The sequence below is a fragment of the Tympanuchus pallidicinctus genome, unplaced genomic scaffold (genome assembly GCF_026119805.1).
Source record: "Tympanuchus pallidicinctus isolate F22 unplaced genomic scaffold, pur_lepc_1.0 scaffold12, whole genome shotgun sequence".
Classification (NCBI taxonomy): domain Eukaryota; kingdom Metazoa; phylum Chordata; class Aves; order Galliformes; family Phasianidae; genus Tympanuchus; species Tympanuchus pallidicinctus.
In genome coordinates this window covers 11,036,776-11,056,378 of record NW_026294637.1, presented here as the reverse complement: position 1 = coordinate 11,056,378, position 19,603 = coordinate 11,036,776, and the positions used below count along the sequence as shown (strand labels likewise).

At 38.5% G+C, this 19,603-nt stretch overlaps 1 protein-coding gene across 4 annotated transcripts in view; it reads right to left on the bottom strand.

The window, feature by feature from the left end:
- The window catches only part of DMXL2 (Dmx like 2), a 51,563-nt gene extending 46,981 nt beyond the window's left edge, over positions 1-4,582 (bottom strand). For all 4 annotated transcript variants that reach the window (XM_052671915.1, XM_052671917.1, XM_052671916.1 and 1 more), the window contains exon 1: positions 4,397-4,582. In XM_052671915.1, the coding sequence (XP_052527875.1) occupies positions 4,397-4,483 (87 nt within the window). In that variant the 5' untranslated portion in view covers positions 4,484-4,582. The remainder of the gene's footprint in view (positions 1-4,396) is intronic.
- Positions 4,583-19,603: the final 15,021 nt, after the last annotated feature.

Below are 19,603 nucleotides of genomic sequence, written 5' to 3'. Positions count from 1 at the left end.
TTTTTTTTTTTTTTTTTGAAACATCTACAATTTACCATTCCACAGGACGTCTACCAGCACAGTCATTAACTGTCATTAACTGAGAGTATGTTTATGGATTTTACAATCTGAAGATAGTTCAGGTCAGTAACTGCACTGCTTGCAAACACCTGGTTTTCTGAGTACTATTGTCACTGCTCTAAATACAAGCTTTTGATATAGCCTTATATAATGTGGTCCCCTTGCTAAATACCTACCATGAGCATGAGAATACACATTTTACCTGTAGATGCAGCAATTAAATGTCCAAAGTAGTCCTGCGACTGTGTAGTTGCATGTGAAAATTAGAACTGGGTACACAAAGCCTAGACTGAAAGATTTCCAAGGCCATGGCACAAAAATGAGGTAATGCAGGTTGTCTTTCTGAGTCCTCAAACCTACAGCTGTTGTTCTGGGAAGCTCTGAGGAACTGATACTGAGGTATCAGTATACTGCAAGCAGGGAGGAGGGGGGAACCAACTGCTAAAAGGTGGTTAGAGGGAGATTGTCTGTGTAAGAAAATACCTTAAGCTCCTTTGTGACTAGGCCATGCATTATTACACCTGGCTGGAAGGGAACAAATTATTACAGAAGTTGAATACAATTATTTCCAGAAAGTGGGAGTGAGAGAGACTTGAGATACTGAAGTAACTTCTGGCACTGAACAGAAAATCTTCCTGCTTTATTGTTGCTCAACTTCTCATATTGGATTTTGTTGCAAAACAAACTCCATGAGTGGTGTGGAAAGCTGGACAGCTCAGCAAACATTCACAGGTAGGGTGAAGAAGATGGAGACTGTGCTGTGAATGTCCACAGAAAGACAGGGGAACAAAAGCAGGTCCTGGAGTTCCAATATTTTATTCACCTACTTCAAAGGGTAAGCGATTAAAACGACAAAGATTCATTTTCAGTTTTTTGTCCCTCAGTCTGCTTTCTAATTACTAATACCAACAAACTAAGGGACAAGATTTAAAATGTTATTTGATACATTAAGAAAGAAAAGGCATTGGTCCACTTAAAATAAGAACTTAAACTATGGAAATACCCTATTTTTTTTCCATTGTTGGTATTGATAATTTGACTTGAAAGACGTACAGACTCAAGCCTCAGAAATAACACAGGGAAGGGAAAACACTTCTCAACTTCAGTTATGCTTACTGTTGTTAAACATGTACGCCTGTGTGTGTACAGTTGATAATGGTCAAACCAGAAAAAGTGTTAATGCTTGTGTATGTCTGTTTGCCCTGTGAAGGAAGAGAATATAGTAGATTGTTTTTTAAAATGTTTTTGTTTCCCCTCTCCAGTCCCCTCTCCCCAGCTGTTATCATTGCAACAAAAGAACATTTTGCTGGTTAATTTTAGCATTTACCATTTTTATGAAATTAACTAAAAAAGTTGGTTAATAAGCAAAAGGGTGTTGTTCTACAGAAGGTTCTTTTATTTTTCTCAAGGAATCATCAAGACATAGAGATCTGTTTCCTAAGTGAAATCTTACTATTCTTTCTTCTGTTTCTCCTCTTTGCCTACATGTGGCACAGCACCTAAGCGTCCCACGTCAGTCCATGGAAGACCTCAGCCAGAGCACTTTCCCTGCAGGTATCAGCCTGCAGCTCCAGGTTCTTTGAGGAAGCACTTTTGGTTCTGAGGTCATTTTTTTAGTGTCAGTATTTATTTTGAGAAAGTCTCTTGTTTCTTGAAGTTCTTGAGAAGCGTATTTGCTATAAAACTTCAGCAGTACCAGCAGTATCAGCACTTTGAAGGAAAGGCACACCCTCATTTGAAAATGTGTTCACTTTTTCACGTTTACACTGTCCACATTTTTCAAAACAGAAGAGATCCATATATTTTCCTGTACTGAAAGGTATTTCTACATAATCACCTTGTATTGTCTAAGTACAAGCTTCCCATTTGATTACTTTTATTTCTATTTTATTTCTAATTATCTCAATATATTATCATGCTTACACCAGAACAGAACATGTTTCAGTCAAATCCTCTTTTTAAATTCTTCTTTCATTCCTTAAAGGTGCTTCACTGGTAGCCCCACTACACCAACAAAGAATAGGAAAGTGCCATAATAGTTATAATATTTAACAGTAGTTCCTTCTGAAGGACTCAGCTGACAACATCTTCAAGGAGATCTTTTGTGTCAGCACAGATCTCTCCTGCCAGAAGAAGAGTGGCCATAGAATTCAAGGCAATAGGCTAATCATCTGCACAGCCTGATGGAAGGAATGGAAAACTGGTAAGCCAAGCAAAAAGGAAAGATGGGGAAAAAAATGCTGAGATACTGTAATGGATCACAGTGCAGAGGCCTTAGATAAACAGTTGTAAGCTGTCACTGAATGAAACCAGTGCAGCAAAACCACCCACATGGAATACCTGCCAGCTTCCATTTCCAATGTCACTGGTAACTTTAAAATTAAATGGATTTGCAAAACTGCCAGAACGCCAAGATGACTTGCAGGATCCACAAGCAGCTAATAAGCTGTGGTCTGCCAATGTTTGCTTGAGATCTGAGCCCATTGAAATGAGCAATGTCAAAGCTCTAATTGAATGCAGGAGTACCAGGCTTAGGCTCAGTCCTACTCTTAGCACAGTAGGACACAGTGCTAAGCTGAGTGAAACCAAACAGGGTTTGCAAAATGGAGGTAGTTTGCAATCTTTGAAAAACATACTGGCTGCAAGTTACTTCCACAAGGTGCAGACAATGAATACCTTTTCTGGTTAGTTGGGGTGTGTGTGTTGAAAGACTCCTTTGCACAGCAATCAGCTCTGACCACCTGTAACTTCTGCATGGTCCTTTGTGAAACACTGTTAGTGGTAACTGCTGAAAGGAGGACAAGACGCCCTGCTCACAGCAGGTTGGAAAGCATGCTGAATTATACCAGAATGACAAACAGAAAGCTGTCATTTAACACTAAAACATAAACAACAAAAAAACTACTAGCTGCGTGGTCCCAGCACCTATTTCTTTGGATTTGTTTCACTTTATGGAGTCACTACGACCTGTTTCTTTTTAGCAAATTAAGTTTTAAAAAGTTTAATAGCAAAATTTTTCCTTTCTTATGCTCAGAATAACTGGATGCCATTCACCTAAAGCCCTAAACAATACACTTATTAGGTGGAATGTATCATCTGAGCTCCAGCTAAGCTGGCCTGGAATTTAAATGCCTACATCAAAAACAGAAGGGAGAAAGAGCAAAGAGAAAAGTTATAGCTGTGGATGTCCAGGAAGTGCATTCAATGTCACGCCCATCCCTGTAGTTCCTTCTTTAACAGTTCCTTCTCAGACACAGCAGCCAGATGAGCAAGTGAGATCTGTTATATGCAGCTCTACAGTTAAAACATGCTACTACATGATTCTTTGATTCTTTTTTTTTTTATGGAATAACAAAATACAATGACTACAAAAAACAACAACAGCAAAAACCAAACAACCCACAAACAAACAAAAAAAGAACCCAAACAAACTGTTCTTGTAAAAGTGTTACGTGAGCTGTAATTTATATTGCTGTTTCATCATGTTTGATGATATTATTATCATGAGAAATAGCACAAAGTTGACTTTTATAGTGCAGACTTTTCAGATTGTTAAAGCCAAAGGAAACACACTCATATATGACATATGTTTATATATATGACATGTATGGCTATGTTATTGTGTAAATACCAAAAGAGGCCCTCTAATATCAGCATGGCTGCACAGCAGCAAGACAAGGAAAGAAAGAGAAAGATGGCACCTCTTATTCCTTATGAATTTCAGCACTCTATACCAAAATTAGACCTGTGTGTTAACCCGAAGCAGCCTTTAAATGCTGGACAAGTCAGCTGATGGTTGTCTTGGGCAAGAAATGGCGCTCTGCATCATCTATCCGGTTTGTAGTTAATATCTTGCGAACGTTAGCAGGCAATCTAGCGAGACAATGTATCCACAGCCAGCGCGCACTGCTGGGATGCGGTGCGCCGAGCGCTGCGGCTGATGGCTCGCTACAATCCGCCCGGCACACCGTAAACTAAAGACGGGAAAACCGACTTGACCATCGACAGAACGACCGGCCCGCGGCTGATGGACGCGTTTATTACGCAACTTGGCAGACTCCTGAAATCCGCTTCGCTTCTCTCTTTCCCTCCTTAAAGGGAGCACCATGCGGAGCCAGCCGTGTCTCAGCAGCGGCGGGCGGCCCCCCAGCCGCGCACCGCCCGAGCCGCCTCGCAGGAGGGGGGGCGCGCAGCTCCCGGCCCGGAGCGCCGCACGGCGAGCCGCCCCTCCTCCGCCCTCGCGCGGCCCCGACCCCGCAGGCCGCCCCTGCAGGTTAATCCCCTCCGGCCCCTCCCGCGGGCCTACAAAACGCCCTCCCCACCCCCCCAACCTCACCGTGAAGGGGACGTCCTCGACGCTGCCCACCGAATAGCAGTTGTCCCCGGGGTTGACGGCGCCGGTGAGCACCTGGTGGAGATGCATCCCGGCCGCTCGCCCGGGGACGACGAAACGAGACCCGGATGACGCCGCGCTCCCGCACGGGCCCGAGCCCTGCCCGCCGCCACCGCCGCGAGCGCGCGCGCGAGGGAGTCGGGAAAGGCAGGGGGTGGGGGGAGGGAGAAGAGGCGGCGCACGCGCCGGGCAGCGCCTGCATCAGGTGAGGCGCGCGCAGGAGCACGAGCGGCAGCCGTTGGGATGGCCCTCGTGCGCGCGCCTGCGGGCAGATGGATCGGATTGGAGGGGCGCGCGCGGGGCGCCTGAATGCAGAGCGGGGGGGAGCGGGGAGCGCTGGGTGCGGCGCGAGGGTCTGCAGAGTGCCGCCTCAGCGGCGGGAAGTGCGAGGCAAACTGTTCGCCCCGTCCGTGAGCCGAAAGGACCGCTTTGTGCTAGCGAGAAGTAGGTGTTCCCGACTCGCGAACATCCACTTGTGGTGAGAACGCTGCTGGATACTGTAACAACTACACGAGGTGTGTGGGCAGCTGCCTTGCTTTGTGAATGTAGTTGCAACCTCACTAAAAATACCGCGGCTGGCCTTTGTCAGAGCCGCATGGCGCTGGAAGCTGGTGGTCAACGTGCTTGTCTCAGAGATGTGCAAAAGGCTGAGTGCTGAGCGTTGGCTGGGAGGGGTTCCAAGCTCTGATGGGAATAAAAGCAATCTAAATGCACTGCCTCATCGTGTAAGGAACATCCTGCAGTGTTTGGAACCCTGTCGGTGTGGTTCCACCTCAGTTGTGCTGGTGGTGACTGGAGTTCAGTCTCTGAGCTGATCGCGGTTTTGCCTCAGTGAGGACCGCGTGGTTCATCTTGCCTTATATTGCATCTTGAAATCCTGTCTATTTCTGAGGTGGGGCAAGTGGTGGGGTCACCGTCCTGGGGGTGTTCATCACATGTTAGATGTTGTACTGAAGAATGTGGTTTAATAAAGAAATACTGCTGGTAAGTGGACTAGATGGGCTTGGAGGTCTTTTCCAACCATGGTGATTCTCTGATTCTATCAAGTTATCTTCCAGTGGAAAATAAGCATAACATTAGATCTGTTTCCATGCCAGTTAATGGCAATCCCTATCCAAAGGGAGTAGTGTCTCAAACTGGGATGAAAAGGTAAGAAAGCCATTTTAATCTTCATAGGTTACGTATGCAGCTACTATGGAAACTTCCACTGACACTATTCCATAGTGTTTCTGATTGATCTGCTACAGAAAATGTGTACTAACTTACAACTGATTTTTATTTTGATAAGATATTTCAGATGAATGCAGCAGGACTTAGAGGCAAAACCAGAGTATTTTTGGAAACTGATGGAACACAATCCAACTAATAGTGATAAAAATATGTAGCTTTTGAACAGATATGGCTACCTCTGCTAACTGATATTAAGTTGTATGGGAGAACAGTGTGATCTTAAGGAAAGCTTGTCCTCTCCTGTGTGTAGGAACCCCATCTGATTTTGTTGGCATAGAGTCTTAAGTGAAAGCACAGTACCTGCAGGATCACCTCAGTCTTCCTAGGTGACAGATATGATTGGTGAGAGCTTTGGTTTTCAGCCCAGTCTTCTGTTACCGAATCAGACTAACAGTACAGGTAGCTTTTTGTCACGCCAAATGTGAGAAGGACTTCTATCTTGGGTTGTTGAGAAACTTTTTTGTGTTTGACTTACATGGTTCTCGAATTCCAGTGGGACTTTGTTCTGGGACAGATAACATACGTTACTCTGAATCTTAAAGATTCCTCTTTAAAGTGGAAATAACACCAGATTAAGGTTTTCCTAGTACCGTATTTGTGGTTGTGGAAACCTATAGTTATGGTCAGCTCTGTACACAGACTCTTGAGCAAGAATTGTTCTGCTAGTACCTGCAGATAAGGCCTTTACATTCTTCCTGAAAACAAGTGTTTTCATTTGAGTTTTGCTGACAAATCAAGTTTTATTTACCTTTGTTGATTCATCCTTATTCATGATTTAAATCCGTCATGTTGGAGTAATTTCCAATGCATATAGCAGCGATCTCTATGCTCACGAGCATGAAGCAGTCTTTTTACGTTCCCTCCTACTGCTTCCAACTGAAAAATAAGAATATATTAAAAAAAAAAAAAAAAAAAAAAAAAAAAAAAAGAACATATAGAACTTTTTTTTCTTCTTCTTCTGATTAGCTTGTTGCCTTGTTCAATTACTTTTTCTTAGAGTTACAGAGAAAGGAGTCTGCAATACTTCTGCTGTAAGCTGCTTACCCAAGAGTTCCCTGTTTTGTCTGAAATTTATTGGAGTTGTGGGAGGGAGAGCAGAAGTGTACCAAAAATCCATTTAACACCTGCTAAAACTTCTCAGTTGGAGCAGCATCTGGAGCAGATGGAGATCAAAGCTTGTGTTAGAAATGTGGAGGGTAATTTAGCTCCTGGTTATATCTAGCAAGATGGATTAGATGACCTCTGAAGACTGTTTGCATAGTATCTGAGGATGGCTGTTTATTTCTTTTCTGCTTTTCCAAACTGCACAGGAAAAAGAAAAGTCTAGGTATTCAAATGTTGGGATTTTCGACTTCCTTTCTGCTTTTCCAAAAAGAATGAGAGGGAGGTGAATGAAAATCTCAAATTTAGAAAACAGGAACAGAACTGCACAGATGCTGTGGAGAAATAACTTCTTTCCATTTGTTGTAGGAAGGGATATTTTCACTTAGCAAAAGAAGATGGTCTATAAATAATCAGAAGGATACATGTATAGATAAAGAAACCATGGTTATTTAAAAATCAAAACAGAACTAAGTAAACCAAACCAACAGAAAGCTTTTCTTCTGGGTTTGCTCACTGTGCATAGCAGTTGGATGAGAATAATCCACCTTTCTGCAAAAGGTGAGGTGTTTTACAGGAAGGTTCAAAGTGGTTCAAGAGGCTACTGTGGAATTTGTGCAGGAAGAAATCCTAAAGGAATGTGCTAAGCACAGCCTAAGGAGGAAAAAAAACCAAGTATGTGAAGAGATTATGCAAGGTAAATAGCTCAGGTGGATTGCCTTTATTTCAAAGGTGAAATGCTGCATGATAGCCTTGGTATTTTTAAATGTGAAGAACACACCCTATTTGCACTACTCTGTCCATTTTCTGTGCTGCTGAAGGCCTCTACCTGTTCAGAAGAGAAGAACATTTCAGCACTGTGTTTTTATGATTCTGTGAGTGTTTTCATCATGATTTGTGATGACTGCCTCACACTCTCACAGTGCTCTTGAAAAAATGGCCCTTTTCCCTCAAGAAAAATTACTCGTCTGTTTTTTCTCTAGAAACCAAAATTCAGCTGTTGACTTCACTTGGAGAAAATCGTGCACTTCAACCCACAATTTGCTACACTTGCTATTAATTTCTGAACTGGAATGCGTTTTTGTTGCTGTATCATTGTTATTACTGATAGAACAAGATTGCCTCCTTAAGTATCTTTATTTGTGAACTGTTGCACACTGTGTTTTTGTAGAAGACATAAATCCATGAAGGATGGTCATTTTAATACTCCTGAAAACACCCAGTTACAGCACTGTTGTTTACTTGGTTACTTTTAAAAGATTATATTTCTGGAAATGAAAAGCCTTCCTCTGGGGTGCAGAAGTGTCGAATGCTTTCTGCAGTAGATGGGTGTCTCAACGTGTCCCCCAGTGTGGGCCATTTCTTTCCTGTATTCACCAACCTTCATTCTAAAGAATCAAACTGAGTGAAATAAAAATTTGCTGCATGAAAAACTGCACCAAAATAGTAATTTTTCAGGAATTCTTTAAAGCACAACGAGAAACTTGTGGAGGGAAAGAACTAGTGATTAAAAGTGCAGTCCAATTGAGTTGTGGGGTAGGGAGAAGGCTGTATATTTGAAAGCACACAGAGGCTTTGAGGTACTTATTTAATGGTGCTGACTCGCTCCATGCCAGAGGCAGGTGATCTCTAGGAGTTCTCTCCTTTAATACCCTCCAGAAGGTTCAAGGCTTGTCTTGCCAGTCTGTCTAATCATGATGCCAGCTCCACGTGTGTGGAATTTTGGAGGACAGTTCATTGGATTTTTCCAAGAAATAGTTGAGTTTACTTTTCTGTTGTAAATAACTAAATGCTAAGAAAACAGAGACAGTGTTAATGTGAACTAGTTTGAGCAGTGATATGCAGCTTGACGTTGAACATTAATGATATGAGATTAACTCGTCCCATTGGCTGAGTTTGTTCTTTGTGCTCTCTCCCAAATGCTTCTGCGATAGAGAAATTTTTAGTGGATGTTTGGAATCATTTCCTGTGAGTCTAAATATTAATGGGCAGTAGGAGGAACTGTTTTAATGTAAATATTTTTCATCAGATGGCAGAATGATGCTTTGTACTTTTGTGTATTTCTTAAATTTGGTATTTGTTGTTACTAATGCATCCTAAACTAACAAGAAAACTGTTATTTATCCAATAAGAATGAGATTCTATAAGGGATGAACTTTTTTTCCTTTCTTTGTTTTGATTTCCTCTTGGTACCCTTCTTGAATTTTGCCAACACTAATCTATGGCTTTTTAAAATCTATGATTTGCTTGCAGTGTCATTCTGCCCAGTTCATTTTTTACATGTATCTGAGTGTATCTTTAAAACAACAGATTCTTAGGACTTGATGGCTTTTGGTAAGACCTTGAGCCTACCATAATTTTATCTACATTTCAAATTATTGTGATGCAAGTTTTTAAGCTGCAAGCAAAAAAACAACCAAACTCCTAACAGTATAGTTGTTGCTTTGAACCGCAGATGAATATAAAACATGAAATTATTTATGTATTTAGCTGTTGAAAGCCATTATGAACATCTTCTATGTTTTCAATATGTAAACATTACATACCGTCTTTCTAGATGTAGTCATGTCAGCATTGTGTGAGGAAAAGTTGTATATAGTTTAATTTTTGTTCTTTCTTTTAATTTTGTTCTTCAACCAAGTGTATATGGGGAACAATTCATGTAGAGTATCTAGCTAGCTTTTTCAAACTGCTCTAGAAGAACTAACTAGTTTCTTGACTACACAGGAAATACACCACAAAAAGAGATGTGCAAATTGATACGTGAACTAGTTCATTGTGCAACAAGTCATGGGTCAATGTAATTGATGTGTATGCAAGCTGCTGGGTTTTAATTTGGGTTGGTAATGCGTTGAGAGTTTAACCATTAACTCTTCAGTACTCAAGTTAGTAGCATAAATGCTGTGACCTTGTTGATGCTGAAGTTCTAAACCATTGCTAATTAACTCAGTGGCATTTTCTTGTGTTGAGTGCAGTGCAGTGTGTATATATATGTATATATATACACATACACATACATACATATATATCTATAGGGTGTGCCTTAGGTAATACAAGTGTGTTTGCTGTGGGTAATTTGGTGATCGCAAGTATTTTGTGGCTTCATGCATTCCCAGTGAGCCTGCTAGGACAGTTATGAATCATTTGAAATGAAGTAAATCAATATTCTTTTTTTAACATAACTCTGAGGAATCTCTGTGATGAAATTTGTATTTGAAACTTGAGGGAGTTTCTTTTGTCTAATTAACTTTTTAAAAGACAGTAATATAGAATTGAGCATGTACTTAGTAATAACAGGAACAGTACAATAGTCTGAGGTTCTCCCCCCTATCAATCAGAGTAAAAAGTTGAAAAGTTGAAGTTTCCTGAGAAATGAAAAGTTGAAAATTATTTTTAAGGTTGCTTTCCCCCACCCCTCTCTTGCCTTCCCCCAGACATGTCCAATCTATCTGCTTTCTGTCCAGAAGAGGCAAACAACTGTTCTGCTTATCTAAGTGCAGACTAAATTCATTGGAATCAGTTGCACTAATTATTATTCAGCTGTTCTTATCCATTCTAAAACATTCTTAGTGAAGTGCTCTTCAGGAGGTGGAAAGCAATGGTAAGGCTGTTGAACAGTCTTTTAGTGAGGTAAATCTGAGTTACTGGTGTCTTCTTAACGATTTTATTTTACTTAGAATAAAGAACGTTTTAGTTGCACAGAATCCTGTGACCATTGTCAAGTGCAAATTGACTTACTAGGACATGAAATAACTGTTAGGTATGAGCTTGATGTCTGACCCAATGATTTCGGATGGCTGGCACTTCTAGATGGTTTTTTTTTTTTTTTTTAAATTTTCTGTATAAGTGCCAGTAGCTAAAACTGCAAGTGGATAGTTTAATTTGAGTCCTTAGAGACTCAAACAGAAAAATTAATCGGGATTCTGACTTTCTTTGCTCTTTAATCACAGTGAACGTGTAAGATCTTTACTGTATACATTATGGAGCTTGCAGTTGAAGTTGGTATTTTGTCTTGCATTTTTTTCTATGATTTGTTGTTTTCTAAGTACTAAAAAGCAACATGCAGCTGAAATGCTAAGTCATGGCTTGAAGCAGTGATTGAGCACCTGTTGGGAAGGCAGGGCCAGCCCAGGGTTGCTCAGGTGCATGCAATTCAATGCAATGCACCTGAGTAACCAGGGTAGGAGGAGCCAGGATCCACCCCTTTCCAGACCTCTTGTAAAGGGTTGGCAGTGGAAGCAAGACCATCTTGCTGGGGATCTCTGCGTACCAAGAGGCCTTCTGAAGATAAGCAGTTGCTTATATTATATATAATTATATTATATATATATATATATATATATATAATATATGTTATATATTATTATATAATATATAATTATATAATATATATATATATATATAATATTATATATTATATAAAGTTGCTTTTCCTTATTTCTGTGCCTGCTGCTGTTGTGTTTGAGCAAATCCCGCTTGTTGCAGCCTGGGGTCCTGCTGGTCTGCTGTCGTTGTTGTGCTTACTATCGTGTTACACCATGCAACCAAGTTCTCTATATGCACTTTCTGCCTGACCCTGTTTAGTTGTCGGGTATTTTGTTGCTATCCAAATCTCTCTTTCAGGAAGGCAGAAATTTGTCTTTCTGTGGCTGTGGGAGTTAGTGAATCATAACTGCAATAGAGTTTAGCAGATTGCTTGATTTAACACCTGTTCATAATTTTCTTTGCATAGAAAAGCATTTGCAGTTTTTTTTTTCTTGCCATAATACATAGAGAACTTTATTAATACTTAAGGTATATGTTCTACATGTTTGCAAATGAGCTATGTGCCTTGGCATCTAAGACACATTCTTCAAGAGAAAAGTGCTAGCTTGGTATTCAGTTGCTAAAATAAATCTTGCATCATGTAAGGTTTCTTACAGGAAAGTTCAAGGTTGGTGTGTGTGATCTGTCTCCACAGACTTGAGTTTTAAACTGGTGACTGTTGTTCTTCTGTTATTTGTAGGAAATAATAAAAAGCAACTCACTGATGATAATAAGCAGATAATACAGTTCCCAGGAGATAATAAATGTAACAGCTCAGTTTTACGTGCCTTTTATCCTGCATATGTGATGTCTGTGTAGGTTTTTTTTAACTGGAGATTCACAGGACAGGCATGCGTAAGGACTGTTGATTGCCAAGTCAACATACAGGTAAGGAGCCTGTGGATTTTGCTGAAGTCTTCAAACTGATCTGCACAGTGCTGGAGAAAAATGTTACAGTGAAATTCGTTTGAATCCTTAATATAGGGTTGAGAATTTCTATGATATTCTGGGGCATGAACTGTGTATTCTGATCTTCCAGACAATTCTGAGATGGTAATAAAGATGTATGCATGCAAAAAACAGCATCTTGGTTCCTACAACCGTGAACAGGATATGAGAAACAAACTGAATGCTAGCCATGGTAAATCATATTGTGCAAAGTGTTCTCTGGAAGTACATTCTGGCTATCCATCGCACACCTTAATCCAGCTGAGATAAAAGATGAAACTTGGGCCTAACTAAACTGATAGTTTTTACTGGTGGCACGATGGGAAGAGTGTTTCAGGTTTTCTTTTTAATTTTTGTGTGTCTTTGGGGCTTCGTGGTGTTTTATTAGCTTGTTCTACCCCCTTGTACTGTGTTTTCTGCTTTCCTGTCCCTTTTTTCCTTCTCCATTTCACCATGATCTTGAATTCCCTCTCAGCTGAATCAAATTAAAAGTCCCTTAAGAATATTAGGGTAATTGATGGCAGCGTAGAGACAAGAACTGTAATTAGGCTTCCACTGATGGTAAGGCTTCAGTGAGGGCCTGATCTGTCTCACGTGGCACAGGAGAAAACTGGTGTTATTGCCGTTGGATAGAGAAGGCAAGAGAGCATTAAAAAGAGTGCTGATGTCATGTGGAACAGGAAAGGGCAATAAAAGGTGACTAAGAACATGGCAGGCTTCGTTTTATCCACTGGTTAAGTAACAGCTTATGCCTCAGTAGAAGCCTTCTAATACTACCACATGAATGTGGTGGCTGGTTTTTTCTTAACTTGTTATGACTTTGCTTTTGATTAAATTAGAATGGGTGAATTGGTGTTATCTGCTTTTGCTTGAGAATTAGAGGAAAATAGTAAGTTTGTCACTACGGAGGAGTGGTGAGGAAACACAGTTCGGCTGTTCTTTGTGCAATACAAGAAGTCAGTAGTGAGCACTCTTTCCCATTGGTTTGTGTGGTATGTGCCATACACCTCTACCAGAGCAGTAATGCACGTGTGTATTTTGGGGGTGTGCACAGGAATAAATGTCAGTGATATTTGCCAGCAGCGTGATGTGGAAATGCTGCCCACTGCATCACGCAGATCTGCTACCATCTGTTCACAAAGGTTTGCTGCATTAAAGAGGAGCAGAAAATTGTATAATTTTCCGTATGTTAAACTTGTGGCAAAATTTGCTTTTTTTTTTTCTCTCCATGGAAATTTATTTCTTCCGAAATTCAAGTCAAGTCTCTTTGTCTTTAATATTCTGAAATCTCCATGGATGCTAGAAACATAAGGCTCCTTTACTTAAGTTTGTAAACGCTATTTTCCTGTATATCTGATCAACGTTGCCTTTTTTTTCTTTGATTTGCTATTCTGGCAAATATAGAAACCCAGTAACTAATGTAGTAGGACAAACAGTCTGTTATTTGGATAAGGTATTTTTTATATCTCACTTATAATAATTGAACCCAGAAGGATTGATTTCATGATGAACTTGTAGTTATAGTTTTCAGAGTGTCTATATTTTGATTTTTCAGAGTTCAGCAGATCAATTAAAATGATTGCCATTGCTGCTGTATTTGTTATTGAGGGGTATTTGCCGTAATTCTTGGCCAAATAACCTCTTCAAAACAGTTTTAACACTGTTATAGCTTTATAGCCAACAAAGGTGGTGCAGTGGCCCATCTGTATAGGCCTTAGGCTGCCAGCCTTTGGTATCTGATAGTAAACATTAAGGCCGATTGGTCTTTAAATACAATTTTTTTCTCAGGGGACCAGCAATGTAATAGCATGTGTGAGTAGGGCCATGTATTCAGCATCATGGGTAGCTGTTTTCCCATCTGGAAATAGCTCTTCAGGCAGCTGTGCTGCAGTACTGAACCTTACTGGAAGATCTGAAGTACAACGTATCCTGTGTATAAACTGTATTCTGATGTTCAAATGCTCTCCAGTTTTCTGCCCCAGAACCTCGTTCTGACATGTTCACCTGTTTTGGTGTCACCAGCTTTCACTTGGCTGAAGAATCTGTCGCTTCTGCTGATGGATTCTTGGGATGGGAGAATGAAGAGACAGCAGCTACTGTTCCCATACCTTCTGCCTCTCCTCATTGGGGATCTCTAGAGCAGGAGATATCCAGGGTGAATTTCTTGTTCCCAGTTGCTATGTGCCAATAGCAACAGCACAGTTGTGCTGGGGTGCTGCAAGTAGAGGGTTAGATCAGCCTTGGATTTGTTCTGCTTTGTGTCAAAGATCCAAAGTAACCTTGGCAGGCTCAAGAACAGCCAAGTGCTTGCCATTTGTTTCTTGAACTGGGCTCAGTGCCAGCACAAAGATTAATTATTCCCATTGTGTATCTGTCCTTAAAATGGGAGAAAGAAAGAAATAAGAAAATCGACTTTGGGAAGGAAAGAAGAGCTGCCTAGGAGAGATGGCTGCATGTTACAATTGGCTTGATTATTTGCTCCTGCCATGATTAAGAAATGCAGTAGATACAAGTCAGCTTCCTTGCAGTCTAGCTATACTGTCATTTATTGTGGTTTATACAGCTTAATTTGGTGCTTGGGTGCTTAGCACCATTGTGAGGTCTCCATCTGTGCAGTTGTCCTAATGATGTAAAGAATTCCAAATGTAGAAACAGAAAGTGACTATTTTTCTAAGGAGGAAGACAAGAGACAGGATTAATGCATTTTGTTCTGTGGAGTTTAAGTGTAGAAGTTACTCTGGTAACTGCACTTTTGTATAGTTGCTTTGTAGTTAGGCTGACTTGGCTGTATAATTTGTATTTGTTTCACAGTAAAATAAATATGTAGAGAGTATACAAAAAGTTGCCAGTGCATTTAAAAAAAAAAAAACACAAAAAAACAAAAAACAACGAACTCTATAATACGGGTCTTTTTCTAAACTTTGGTTTGTTTACTGCTTCATCTTTCAGAAAACAGCAGTTGAATGTTGCTGTCTTTTTCTCTTGTTTCCAGCTGAGAGCAACTGAACAGATGGGAGTGGGAGATAAAATGACAAGCCAGCACAGCCAGTGAGATTCTTTTTTTTTTTTTAAAAAAAAATAAAATAAAAATTATTTATTTTGAATTTGGAAAACAACATATTTAGTGCAGGAAAAGCAGTAAAAACATCTAAGTACCTTTTGAATATTGTTTGTCCATGTGTCAAACACTACTTGTTGTTCCCTGGATGTGGTAGGTGGGGAAATAGTCTGTGCTGCTATAATAGGAGTTGCATGCTTTAGGCAATACCAATGCTAGCACTTCAGATCTCTGCCAGATGGCATTAGCTGTGAGAAAGTTCTGTGATTCATTTGATAAAATGTTTGTCATGGCAACTGATGTCCTTTAGAGTTGTTGGTCCTGTCAGCAGTAGAATCTACCATTGGTTTCACCAGATGTGGGTCTGGACGTAAAGGGAACTTCTCATGGCATTAACTTCCAGCGTAGTTACTTTCACCAGTGAGATGCAGTTGTAATTTCTTTCTTTTGCCTTTAGGTTCATTTTGGAGTTCAGTAGACCTTAAATTTGCTATTTTGAAAAAACAGAAGCACCTACTTAAAAATATCAGAATGATTCACAAAATTTTCCTTTATCTTGTGCTTACCCTAACTTGATAAATGGAGGAAATTAATTTTCAATCCCCTTAAATTTTCTCCTCCAGTTTTTGCAGTGTGTAGCAGGAAGATCAGCACAGAGATAGTGGAAGAATCAAACAGAAGGGAGGAGGCTGGGAACAGTGCTGCATTCTTATTTTTATGTAACATTTTTGGGAAAAAGTGTTTCCTGCAAAGTTATTTTCAGGTGGTTTATGCTAGCCAAACAAATATTAATTTGTATAACATTGTTCTCAGCTATGTTGCTCTTAAACATTTGCTGTTTGGTTTCCAGTTTATTGTCCCGAAGTGCGAATCTGTCCCTCTTTGCTAGTAATTAGTGAGTAGCAATACTATGAAATAGATTAGAATAATTGCCAGAGGAATACTCTTAGCTGCCTTGGAAAAATGACTAAGCATCCTCAAAGGCCACATCACACAACACTTTATGTTCCAGGAAGAACATATACTGGCAGAAAGGGTGTCTAGAGAGAGACAACAGAAGCCTTTCATACACTTTAATAAGATTTTATAAGTTAAAGAAAAGATCTCCAGGGACATGAATTGTCCCAGACCAGCTCCCTTTTCTCCCACGAAAACTGAATGATAACAAAAAGTACAGAATACTCAATGTATGTAGTCAAAAAAACACCCCTTAGGAATAGTGCCTGTAACTATAACTTGTCCTGGACCGTGGACAAATTGTTTCTTCTTAGTCTCAAAGGAGAGCTAAGATCTTCAGCTTTGTCTTTTACTGCAAATCAGACTTGAAAGTTTGCTTTGAATTTCCAGAAATATGTCTGTTTGCTGTGGGGTTGACAGACATCAGAGAATCTTTGGTTATAAAACCATTTTCCTACTCACAAATCTTTCTTCGTACTGCGATCATGAAAAGTGTAGTTAGAAGGGACCTTTGCCAAAGAGATTTCTTGGACCCTGTTTAATGCAAATCAGTCCTAGCCTGCTGTCTTTGAGAAGACCTGTGTGTGCTTGTGTCTTTTGAGAATCACTTTCCATCTCATTAAAATGCCATTCAAATATATAACTCCTTAATGCATATGTATGTATTTACTTCTTATAAAAGAAAAAAATAGAATTACTAATAAGGAAAGAAAGTGCTTGAATTGCAAGGATGAACTTGATTCAGTAGTTTAAAATTTGAAGCAATATTTTTATAGCTGATACTTCCAGTACAAAACTGAAAGGACTATTTGGTGCACCTAGGAATCTTGCATACAGAAATATTCTTTTCTATTCTGTTCTATTGGAAACAGAGGAAATACTTTAATAAGGTATTTTTTTGTCATAGATGATTGTTTCTGCACCTTTTGCTAAGAAGTAATTAGAAGAATGTCAGCTGAGCACTTGACACCCCTCTGATGAAAGAAGATCCTTCTAATTCATTTCAGGCTGAAGTAGAGTGAGCATTGCTTGTGGAAAGATAATTCACTGATGGCAAAAAGAGAGAACTGGTTTATAGAATCTTGTCTTTACACCTCACTTGTAGATCAACCATGTAGTAATAAAAAGGACACTGAGAAGTTCTTGTCAGTGCTGGATTTCAATATCAATTATGGCAGTGATAATGAAAGATCTGTTCTCTTCCCCCCCAGTGTTAAGAGCAGGCTTAACTTTTTGTTCTGTTTGACATCAACTAATTATGATCGTCTGTTCTCTGAATAACAGCAGAGAAGCAACTGTTTTCATGTGTTATTATTCAATGGCAGGATTTCCTTGTTCGCTAAAATGAAATCTTAGTTCAAGTTGAGTAAGGAATAGTACAGAATCTTTGAAGAAGCAGAATCTCACGAATTCTGTGTGCACTCCCATTTTAGAAACGCAGTAATGTCTATACAGTCCATTTCTTTCTGACTGAAATATTTCTGACTGAAATATTTCTGACTGAAATATTTCTGACTGAAATATTTCTGACTGAAATATTTCTGACTGAAATATTTCTGACTGAAATATTTCTGACTGAAATATTTCTGACTGAAATATTTCTGACTGAAATATTTCTGACTGAAATATTTCTGACTGAAATATTTCTGACTGAAATATTTCTGACTGAAATATTTCTGACTGAAATATTTCTGACTGAAATATTTCTGACTGAAATATTTCTGACTGAAATATTTCTGACTGAAATATTTCTGACTGAAATATTTCTGACTGAAATATTTCTGACTGAAATATTTCTGACTGAAATATTTCTGACTGAAATATTTCTGACTGAAATATTTCTGACTGAAATATTTCTGACTGAAATATTTCTGACTGAAATATTTCTGACTGAAATATTTCTGACTGAAATATTTCTGACTGAAATATTTCTGACTGAAATATTTCTGACTGAAATATTTCTGACTGAAATATTTCTGACTGAAATATTTCTGACTGAAATATTTCTGACTGAAATATTTCTGACTGAAATATTTCTGACTGAAATATTTCTGACTGAAATATTTCTGACTGAAATATTTCTGACTGAAATATTTCTGACTGAAATATTTCTGACTGAAATATTTCTGACTGAAATATTTCTGACTGAAATATTTCTGACTGAAATATTTCTGACTGAAATATTTCTGACTGAAATATTTCTGACTGAAATATTTCTGACTGAAATATTTCTGACTGAAATATTTCTGACTGAAATATTTCTGACTGAAATATTTCTGACTGAAATATTTCTGACTGAAATATTTCTGACTGAAATATTTCTGACTGAAATATTTCTGACTGAAATATTTCTGACTGAAATATTTCTGACTGAAATATTTCTGACTGAAATATTTCTGACTGAAATATTTCTGACTGAAATATTTCTGACTGAAATATTTCTGACTGAAATATTTCTGACTGAAATATTTCTGACTGAAATATTTCTGACTGAAATATTTCTGACTGAAATATTTCTGACTGAAATATTTCTGACTGAAATATTTCTGACTGAAATATTTCTGACTGAAATATTTCTGACTGAAATATTTCTGACTGAAATATTTCTGACTGAAATATTTCTGACTGAAATATTTCTGACTGAAATATTTCTGACTGAAATATTTCTGACTGAAATATTTCTGACTGAAATATTTCTGACTGAAATATTTCTGACTGAAATATTTCTGACTGAAATATTTCTGACTGAAATATTTCTGACTGAAATATTTCTGACTGAAATATTTCTGACTGAAATATTTCTGACTGAAATATTTCTGACTGAAATATTTCTGACTGAAATATTTCTGACTGAAATATTTCTGACTGAAATATTTCTGACTGAAATATTTCTGACTGAAATATTTCTGACTGAAATATTTCTGACTGAAATATTTCTGACTGAAATATTTCTGACTGAAATATTTCTGACTGAAATATTTCTGACTGAAATATTTCTGACTGAAATATTTCTGACTGAAATATTTCTGACTGAAATATTTCTGACTGAAATATTTCTGACTGAAATATTTCTGACTGAAATATTTCTGACTGAAATATTTCTGACTGAAATATTTCTGACTGAAATATTTCTGACTGAAATATTTCTGACTGAAATATTTCTGACTGAAATATTTCTGACTGAAATATTTCTGACTGAAATATTTCTGACTGAAATATTTCTGACTGAAATATTTCTGACTGAAATATTTCTGACTGAAATATTTCTGACTGAAATATTTCTGACTGAAATATTTCTGACTGAAATATTTCTGACTGAAATATTTCTGACTGAAATATTTCTGACTGAAATATTTCTGACTGAAATATTTCTGACTGAAATATTTCTGACTGAAATATTTCTGACTGAAATATTTCTGACTGAAATATTTCTGACTGAAATATTTCTGACTGAAATATTTCTGACTGAAATATTTCTGACTGAAATATTTCTGACTGAAATATTTCTGACTGAAATATTTCTGACTGAAATATTTCTGACTGAAATATTT